The 10,656-nt window shown below is 42.1% G+C and overlaps 2 protein-coding genes across 7 annotated transcripts in view; one reads left to right on the forward strand and one right to left on the reverse strand.

Moving 5' to 3' along the window:
* mrs2 (magnesium transporter MRS2) overlaps positions 1-10,656 on the reverse strand; it is a 30,653-nt gene that overhangs the window by 17,350 nt on the left and 2,647 nt on the right. For 4 of the 5 annotated variants that reach the window (XR_009507056.1, XM_059945437.1, XM_059945440.1 and 1 more), the window contains exons 2-5: positions 10,174-10,256; positions 10,059-10,095; positions 9,379-9,491; positions 228-401 (exon numbers count right to left, since the gene is read on the reverse strand). Coding sequence is in view for 4 of the 5 variants with exons in the window: in XM_059945437.1 (XP_059801420.1) it covers positions 228-401; positions 9,379-9,491; positions 10,059-10,095; positions 10,174-10,256 (407 nt within the window). In the remaining variant the exon portion in view is untranslated. The remainder of the gene's footprint in view (positions 1-227; positions 402-9,378; positions 9,492-10,058; positions 10,096-10,173; positions 10,257-10,656) is intronic. The other variant, XM_059945438.1, reaches the window with a different exon arrangement.
* The window catches only part of LOC132378490 (doublecortin domain-containing protein 2-like), a 196,824-nt gene that overhangs the window by 4,343 nt on the left and 181,825 nt on the right, over positions 1-10,656 (forward strand). The window lies entirely within an intron of this gene.

A 10,656-nucleotide genomic window follows, 5' to 3' on the forward strand; every position in this document is an offset into this window, starting at 1 on the left:
TCCTCTATCAATGCCAACATACCGCTCAAATTTCCACAAATTATGGGAAACAAAAAAATTCATTAAACTTGATCCAATAGAACATGTATTTCACTTTGTGTCATTAAACACTCTGCTTTCTGAAATAATTATAGTTTCCTCCTTTGTGACTTCTCTCATAGACCAGCATATCAATCACATTGATAAACATATTTTTCAGCAATATGAATAATTCCTCTGGTACTAACCCGATGCTGAAGTATTGCCTCTATGGCCCGGAATTCAAAAGGCAAAGAATATGTGGCTAATTGTCCATCTCCAGCCAATTGCGATGTTAAGTCCTTTAAAAGCCAATGATCTAGATCGGATTGATGATAATCCAGGATAAGAAGATACTCTGGAGTTATTACAGCTTTTAGGATCTGACAAAAGGGAAAATAAAACATCTCATGACGGTGCCTACAAGACACATTCATTTAAACATTTTGGTTAAAAAGTGGGAAATATTGGTCAAAAATCATAAAAGTAGGAAACCGCCTCTGCAAGTCAGAGATCATCAGTGGAAAGAAAAAGAATTAACATTTCAGGTGGAGAACTTGTATGAGAAGTCTGACAAAGAGACTTTAACCTAAAGCATTATCTGTTTTTCTTCCCTCTGATACTATTTTACCTGCTCAGTGTTTCCAGCATTTTCGGTTTTTTGATGATGTTTTCCAGTATCTGCAGCTTTCTATTGTCATTTACCGGGAAATTCAGAGTTTGAATCTTCATGCTAAGATGGCACCGGTGAACCACAGTGACACATTGTGGGCTGCTTACAAAACATCTAAATATACCTCTTCAGATTTACTCACTGCAAGCTGCTGCCTGGAAACTGGCATACTTTTGAACCATCTTAATCAACTAGTGATTTCACAACCTTCTTAAGGACTCAGCGGACTTAACGTCCAAGCATGCAGGTATGACAACCTTTAAATGGACGAAGGTACATCGCCATAACCGGAAGAGATAGAGGAGGGGAAGACTCCAACCCAGACCAGGGGTCAGCAACCTTTACCACTGAAAGAGCCACTTGGACCCGTTTCCCACAGAAAAGAAAACACTGGGAGCCGCAAAACCCGTTTGACATTTAAAATGAAATAACACTGCATACAACGTTTTGTTTTGCCTTTATGGTATGTATAAACAAACTATAATGTGTTGCATTTATAAAATTGATGAACTCCTGCAGAGAAAACGAAATTACATTTCTGCATGCCACAAAAACATTTTGAACTCCGAAAAAAAGACGTTGAGTTGAAGGTTACTTTTAAGTAAAATACTCAACGTCTATTTGAGTCCTTCTTGTATTTATGAAAAACGCCAAACTTAAATTTACAGCCAGCAGCAAACCAAAAATAATGTCAGCCAGCTGTCAACCTGAAAAATAAAAGGACTATTTCACTGAACAATGAAAACATATGAATATACGTAAAATAATAGGCAATTAAAATATTTATCATACTTGGTCAGGTTGACTCACACCTGACAATGCAGTCGTATTCAGTAGGGATGGATCGATGCTTAGGGGAGTGACCGGGAAGGATAATGTGTTTTTTTCCTCTCTGAACTCACAGAAGCGTTTCCCAAACTATGTTTGCATTGCGATGATTGCAGAATGTAAATACCCCGAATTTATCATGTCGTGATCTTGTTTGAACTCTCTCAAATTGGGGAAGTGAGACAAAGTGCCTTTCTGTAAATCTCTGGCAAGCAACGTCAACTTGCGCTCGAATGCCAAAACATCCTCCAACATGTGCAGGGCTGTACGTCCTTACCCCTGAAGAGCTGTGTTCAGCGTGTTCAGGTGCGCTGTCATGTCTACCATGAAGTGTAGCTTTTCCAGCCACTCTGGCTGTTCCAGCTCAGGAAAGGTGAGCCCTTTGCTGCCCAGGAAAGTTTTCACTTCTTCCAGACACGCGACAAAGCGTTTCAGCACCTCCCCTCTGGACAGCCAGCGATAAAAACACGTTGTAGCGGTGTGCTACACGCAGTCAGTAAACTGCAGTCAAAGATAGCTTTATTCGAACTAAACAGCCTTGCTTTTAAGCCTTCCTCATCCCGCCACCCATGGGCGCGGATGCTGCAAAAGACACGTACTCACAAACCCCCGTAGGCTATCTCCCTTAGCCTGAACGCTGGCTAATTGTGAGCCGGTTCGGATGTGTCAGGAAATGGGTCGCCCGCCACAACGTCTTATTTAGATTGTACAAGATCACCATAATCTTCAAATTTAGAATTACATTTCAAAAACTAACAAACTAACATAAAATACATTTTAAATACTGACCAATTATTTCCCAAAGCAACAGGGAGCCGCAGCACAGACGTAAAAGAGCCCCATGTGGCTCCGGAGCCGCGGGTTGCCGACCCCCGACCCAGACTGAAACACCAAGAAATTGAAGTTCCTCTACTCAGCATCTTGTCAGTGAATGTCCAGTCACTGGAGAGCAAGATTGAGGACCTAAGAGCAAGATTGCTGTACTGGAGGGAAATATGGAATTGCTGCGTTCTGTGTTTCATGGAGACATGGCTCATTCCAAACACATCAGATGGGGTGATCAGACCCAAGGGCTTCTCGCTACACAGGATAAACCAAACTGTTGATTCTGAGAAGGCAAAAGTTAGGCTTCTGTGTTTCATGATAAACTCTCTGTGGTGCTCAGACGAAACGGTTTTGGTCTTATCACATTATTGTTCCCTTGACCTGGAACACCTAATGATTAAGTGTTGATACTTCTACTCACCAAGAGAGTTCTCCTCTGTGATCCTGACCACAGTTTACATACCACCAAAAGGTTAATTAATTAGATATTAATCAGGCACTCAAGTTATTGAACACTGCCATCACCAAACAAGAAGCAATCCACCCGACACATTTGAAATCATAGCTGGAGACTTCAATCAGGCTTGTTTGATGTAATCTCTGTCAATTATCATCACTAATTATCATCACTGCAGCACTAGGGGTCTCAACACTCTCGACCACTGCAATGCTACAATTAGGAAAGCCTAATGTTCCATGTCTGGACCACATTTCGGGAAATCAGATCACTTGGCTGTCCTTTTCCTACCTGCACAAACTCAGAGGTTAAAGAGCATAGCTCCAGAGGCAAGGACAACAAAGCTGGTAGCAGGAGGCTGAGGGTGGCCTCCCACAGCCCCCATGACTCTGAGGCCAATATGTGAGTATCCTTCAGGAAGGTGAACCCACGGAAAGCATCTGGCCCAGATAGGGAACCTAGACAAGTACTAAACACCTGTGCTGCTCAACTGGCTGGAGTGCTCACTGACATCTTCAAACTCTCACTTTGGCAGTCTGAGGTATCCAGCTGCTTGAAGCAGGTTTCAATTACACTGGTACTCAAGAAGAATGCGGTAATCTGCCTCAATGACTGTTTACATCCACTGTGATGAAGTACTTAGAGGTTGGTGATGAAACACACCAACTCCTGCGATGTGGATCCACTCTAATTTTCCTACCATCACAACAGGGCCACAGCAGATGCCATTTCATTGGCTCATCACTCAACCCTGGAACACCTAGACAGCAAAGATGCACACAACTGGATGCTCTTTATCTACTACTGCTTGGGATTCAATATTATCATCACTTCAAGACTAATCAACAAGCTTCAAGACCTTGGCCTCAAAACTTCCTTGTGCAATTGGATCCTCACTTGCAGACCCCAGTCTGTTCGGACTGGTAACAACATCTTCATCACAACCTCCATCGGCACAGGTGCACAAGGCTGTGTGCTTAGTCCCCTGCTCAACTCACTTTGTACTTATGCCTATGAGGCTAAGCACAGCTCCAACGCTATATTTAAGTTTGCTGATGACACAACTGTCATTGGCTGAATCAAAGTTGGTAATGAATCAGCATTTTCAAGAAATAACAAGCAGGAAAATTGGAAAATTGGCAGATGGAGAACTGGAGACTGGCTGATGTGTGCTTGGATTTTCAGAAAGCCTTTGACAAGGTGCCACACGAGGCTGCTTAACAAGTACAGTAAAGATACTAACATGGATAAAGCAGTGGCTGATTGACAGGAGGCAAAGAGTGGGATTAAAGGGAGCCTTTTCTGGTTGGCTGCCAATGACTAGTGATGTTCCACAGGAGTCTGTCTTGGGACCCATTCTTCTTACATTATATGTCAATGATTTGGGTGATGGAATTGATGGCTTTGTTGCAAAGCCTACAGATAATATGAAGATAGGTAGGGGGCAAGTAGTTTTGAGAAGGTAGAGAGGCGACAGAAGGACTTAGACAAATTAGGAGAATGCGCAAAAAAATGGCAGATGGAATACAGTGTCAGGAAGTGTACCATCTTTGGAAGAAGAAATGAAAGGGTTGATTATTTTCTAAATGGAGAGAAAATACAAAAACAACGAGACACAAAGGGACTTGGGAGTCCTTGTGCAGGATTCCCTAAAGTTTAATTTGCAGGTTGAGTCTGTAGTGAGGAAGGCAAATGCAATGTTACTATTCAATTCAAGAGGACTAGAATATAAAACCAAGGATGTAATGTTGAAACTTTATAAAGCACTGGTGAGGCCTCCCAGAGTATTGAGAGCAATTTTAGGCCCCTTATCTTAGAAGGGATGTGCGGAAACTGGAGCAGGTTCAGAAGAGGTTCACAAAAATGACTCCATGATTGAAAGGCTTCTTGTATTTAGAGCGTTTGATGGCTCTGGGCCTGTATTTACTGGAATTCAGAAGAATGATGATGACCTCATTGAAAGCTACTGAATAGTGAAAGGCCTTGATGGAGTGGATGTGGAGAGAATGCTTCCTACGGTGGGAAATTCTAAGACCAGAGGACACAACCTCAGAATAGAGTGGCATCTTTTAGAACAGAGATGAGGAGGAATTTCTTTAGCCAGAGAATGGTGAATCTGGAATCTTTTGCCACAGGCAGTTGTGGAGCCCAAGTCTTTATGTATACAATATTTAAGGCAGAGGTGGATAGATTATCGATTGATCAGGGTATGAAGGAATACAGGAAGAAGGCAGGAGAATGGGGCTGAGAGGAAAACTGGATCAGCAATGATGAAATGGCAGAGCAGACTCAAATAGGCTAATTCTGCTCCTATGTCTTATATGAGGGAGATTGAAAATCTGGCTTAGTTGTGCCATAACAAAAACGTCTCACTGAATGTCAGCAAGACCAAAGAGATGATTATTGACTTCAGGAGGAGGAAACCAAAGGTCTATGAGCCAGTCCTAATGAGGGGATCGGAGGTGGAAAGGGTTGGAAACTTTAAATTCCTTAGTGTTGTAATTTCAGAGGCTCTGTCTAGGGCCCTGTACCTAGGCAACATTACAAAGGAAGCATTATAGTGTCTCTACTTCCTTGGAAGTTTGCTAAGATTTGGCATGACATCTAAAACTTTGACAAACTTCTACAGATATGTTTTGGACAGTACATTGACTGGCTGCATCACAGCCTGGTATGGAAGCACCAATGCCCTTGAATGGAAACTCCTACAAAAACTAGAGGATACGACGCAGTCCATCATGAGTGAAGCCCTCCCCACCATTGATTTCATCAACATGGAGCACTATTGCAGGAAGGCAGCATCCATTATCAAGGACTCCCACCACCCAGGCCATTCTCTCTTCTCGCTTATCCCATCAGGAAGATGGTACAGGAGCCTCAAGACCCACACCACCAGGTTCAGGAACAGTTATTACCTCTCAGCCATCAAGCTCTTGGATCAAAGGGGATAACTTCACACACTCCATCACTGAACTGTTCCCACTATCTTTGGATTCCCTTTCAAAGACTCTTCAACTCATCTTCTCGATATTGCTTATTTATACGTTATTATTTTTTATCTTTTGTATTGCACGGTTTGTTGTCTTTTGAACATTGGCTGTTTGTCTATCCTGTTGGGTGCAGTCTTTCAAAGATTGTACTGACTTTCTTGGATTTACTGTGTATGCTCACAAGAATTTTTTTTAAATTGAAGCAAGAGGCTGAGAGTGAAGGAGTAAAGGAATCTCGGAGGCAAGTAATTTTTTTTTACACTCCTTGGAGAAAAGAGGCTAGACTGTGCAGGCACATGACGTAGAGCGCTAAAGGTTAAAAAAAAAGACCACAATATACAGCGGGCAGCGGAGTGAGAGGGAGCAGAGTGGGACGGCTTCAGCTCAACAGGCTTCGGCGTGAACAGGCAGAGGTGAGTGTAGGATTTGTTTTGTTTGTTTAGAGTAGAGAGAATGCCAGGCAGGATGTTGGAATGCTCCTCTTTCAGGATGTGCGAGGTCAGGGAGACCTCCGGTGTCCCTGACAACGACACCTGCAAGAAGTGCATCCAGCTGCAGCTCCTAACAAAACGCGTTAGGGAACTGGAGCAGGAGCTGGATAACTTCCGGATATTTCGGGAGAATGAGGAATTTATAGATAGTAGTTTCAGGGAGGTAGTTATGCCAAAGGAGCAGGACACAGGTAATTGGGTTACTGTCAGGCGAGGGAAGGGGAAAGGGCAGGTAGAGCAGGGCTCCCCTGTGGCCATTCCCCTCAACCGATTTGGATACTGTTTGGGGTGGGGGGGGGGGGGAATGGCTTACCTGGGACAAGCTGCGGCAGCCAGATCTCTGGCACTGAGTCTGGTTCTGCAGTACAGAAGAGAGGGAGGAAGAAGAGGAGAGCGGTAGTGAGAGGGGACTCAATAGTTAGAGGTACAGACAGGAGGTTCTGTGGTCGTGACAGAGACTCCCGGATGGTTTGTTGCTTCCCGGGTGCCAGGGTCAGGGATGTCTCTGATCGCATTCTGAAGTGGGAGGGTGATCAGCCAGATGCCATGGTACACATCGGTACCAATGATGTAGGAAGAAAGAGTGAGGAGGTCCTGAAGAGTGAGTATAGAGAGCTTGGTAGGAAGTTAAAAAGCAGGACCTCGAGGGTGGTAATCTCAGGATTGCCACCTGTGCCACGTGCCAGTGAGGGTAAGAAAAGGATGCTTTGGCGGATGAACACGTGGCTGAGGAACTGGTGTAGGGGACAGGGTTCCAGATTTCAGGATCATTGGGACCTCTTCTGGGGCAGGTGGGACCTGTACAAGAGAGATGGGTTACACCTGAACTACAAGGGGACCAATATCTTGCAGGGAGGTTTGTTAGTGCAATTGTGGAGGGTTTAAACTAGATTTGCAGGGGGATGGGAACCAGAGTGCCAGACCAGCTAATGGAGTGGGGGTGAAAATAAATGTTAAAAGTGCATGCAAACTCACAAATAGAAGGGTTGTGTGTGGTGGTAATAATCTTCTGAGGTGTGTCTATTTCAATGCAAGGAGTATTGTGTGGAAGGCTGACGAGCTGAGGGTGTGGATTGACACATGGAATTACAACATCATAGCCATTAGTGAAACTTGGCTGCAGGAGGGGCAGGACTGGCAGCTTAATGTTCCAGAGTTCTGATGTTTCAGACGTGATAGAGGCAGAGGAATGAAGGGTGGGGGTACTTATTAGGGAGAGTCAACATGGCTTAGTGCATGGTAGGTCATGGTTAACAAATCTATTAGAGTTTTTCGAGGAGGTTACCAGGAAAGTGGATGAAGGGAATGCAGTGGATGTTGTCTACATGGACTTCAGTAAGGCCTTTGATAAGGTCCCGCATGGGAGGTAATTTAAGAAGATTCAGTCGCTAGGTATACATGGTGAGGTAGTAAATTGGATTAGACATTGGCTCAATGGGATAAGTCAGAGAGTAGTGGAGGATTGCTTCTCTGAGTGGAGGCCTGTGACTAGTGGTGTGCCACAGGAATCAGCGCTGGGTCCATTGTTATTGTCATCTATATCAATGATCTGGATGATAATGTGGTAAATTGGATCAGCAAATTTGCTGATGATACAAAGGTTGGAGGTGTAGTGGACAGTGAGGAAGGTTTTCAAAGCTTGCAGAGGGATTTGGATCAGCTGGAAAAATGGGCTGAAAATTGGCAGATGGAGTTTAATACAGAAAAGTGTGAGATATTGCACTTCGAAAGGACAAAGCAAGGTAGAACATACAAGGTAAATGATAGGGCACTGAGGAGTGCAGTACAACAGAGGGATCTGGGAATACAGATACAAAATTCCCTAAAAGTGGTGTCAACAGGTAGATAGGGTCATAAAGAGAGCTTTTGGTACATTGGCCTTTATAAATCAAAGTATTGAGTATAAGAGTTGAAATGTTATGGTGAAGTTGTATAAGGCATTGGTGAGGCCGAATTTGGAGTATTGTGTGCAGTTTTGCTCTCCGAATTACGGGAAGGATATTAATAAGGTTGAAAGAGTGCAGAGAAGGTTTACAAGGATGTTGCCGTGACTTGAGAAACTGAGTTACAGGGGAAGGTTGAATAAGTTAGGACTTCATTCCCTGGAGCGTAGGAGAATGATGGGAGACTTGATAGAGGTATATAAAATTATGATGGGTATAGATAGAGTGAATGCAAGCAGGCTTTTTCCACTGAGGCTAGGGGAGAAAAAAATCAGAGGACACGGGTTAAGGGTGAAGGGGGAAAAGTTTAAAGGGAACATTGGGGGGGGCTTCTTCACACAGAGAGTGGTGGGAGTGTGAAATGGGCTGCCAGATGAAGTGGTAAATGCGGGCTCACTTTTAACATTTAAGAAAAACTTGGTCAGGTACATGGATGAGGTGTATGGAGGGATATGGTCCAGGTGCAGGTCAGTGGGACTAGGCCAAAAAAAAGGTTTAGCACAAACCTTTCTGTTTCTGTGCTGTAATGTTCTATGCTTCTAAAACATATCTCAGGTTTGTTTATGACACCCTAGCTATATTAGTGCTATGACTTTTGAAAAATTCTGTAACTTCAATTTACTGTTTACAGTTTACATTAAGAACTGAAAACTGGTTCTTGCTTGATTTAGTATCTGCTATATTCATGTAACTCCAGAATACTCCCTTGCAGCAAGCAAAAAATGCATTGTGCTCATGAGGGAGCAAATCTCATTGCCATTCATTTAGATGAGTTCAAAGGACTTATAGGGTCATTGAAAGAAGAATTCCGTGATATCCTGTCCAACACTTAAAAGTCAACCAACATCATTAAACAGTTGATCTGATCATTATGACATTTCTCTTTATGGGTCTTGCTATCTCCTCCAATTCCTAAAATCAGTGGACTTTAAAGGCAGTTCAGTTATCTCAGTAAGATGCCTTAAAGTGGTGAAAGTCACTATATAAATGTAAATGAAAATATATTAAAAAAAAACTGCAAATGCTGAAAACCTGAAACAAAATCAACAAATTCTGGACAAACACGGCAGGTTCTGAATGTTCTGACCTAAAATGTTAGTTTTGTTTTCCTGATAAAGAATTAATTAAGATTAAGATTAATTTTCCTTCTTACCTCCATCCTGAGGATAATGCAATTATTCCTAGTATTAATACTTGTCAAATGCTGAAATCTTAAATCTCGAGCTTGAAGTCCTAGTTCTTGGTATAGTTCTGTCTTCTTTCGCTCTGCAGTGATAAGTATATTATGAACATAGTGTCAAAAGTTTGAGACCGTTATCCACAGCAATTTAAGCAGCAGCAATTCTCTTACTACCATCTCAACCATGAATCAACATTAATAGCAATAATTATACAATTCTTTATATTTGTTTACTCTCATCTTTGGAAACTTTGCCACAAGCTCCGAAATTCTCTCTCTGAAACATTTCACCTTCTTAAACCCCAACTCTGCTCAAGATTTTCATTACTCCTGTCACACTCTGACCACACTGATATTTATTTCTTTGGTTTGCTGTAGATATTTATCCAACAATTTTTTTGTTTATAACACACTGTAAGCACCATCAGCCATTAAAATTCTACAGGAATGCAAGTCACTGCTGGCGCAGCAAGTTCCCTGTTGACAAGGTGACAAAAGGTGTATTACATGAAGAGGAAATGATGATGGTGAGGCAGTCAGAAGAAAGAAAGTAATTCCATGACAGGAATCCCAAGTGGAATCAACATTACAAGGAGAGACACAAGGCTGCAGATGCTTTAAGTTCTTATCTAAAGTGATTAAAACCAACTTACCAAAGAAACTTATGTTTCCTGTGCTCTCATATTTCACCTGAAAGGCAATTACATTTTTAATGTGAGGCACACACTTCTTCTTCAAACTTTATAAGTATTTATAAGAACTACTTACTACAGAAAATACAGGAACCACGCTGCCAAGGGTAGTTTGTGATGAATCCTTGCTGAGACTATGTTGTCCATTCACTGAAGAAACTTTAAAGTTGAAAACATGAGCAAGATTTGCTTTCAACATAAACATACAACTGCTCTCATACTGATGTGCTATGAATAAAGAAATGCTTCTATTGTCCTTTATTATTATTGACCTTTGTGTACTATTTACAATTTGACTCTCTTTCCTCACTTTACAAAATTGATTCCTATCTCAGCTGTACTTCTTTGGCCACAAACTTTCATGAAATATCTGCAGATAACAAAAGACAATGTATAAACACATATTTTTTACTTTCTATCCATAAAACTAAATGAAAATAATTCCCTGCAAGTAATATAAATTGCAATCATTGAATGTGTTTAGAAATAAAGCACAAGTTGCCAAAATTACACACAAAGTGCTGGAGGAACTCGGCAAGTCAGGCAGCATCTATGAAGG

This window comes from Hypanus sabinus, chromosome 20 (genome assembly GCF_030144855.1).
Source record: "Hypanus sabinus isolate sHypSab1 chromosome 20, sHypSab1.hap1, whole genome shotgun sequence".
In the NCBI taxonomy this organism is placed as follows: Eukaryota; Metazoa; Chordata; class Chondrichthyes; order Myliobatiformes; family Dasyatidae; genus Hypanus; species Hypanus sabinus.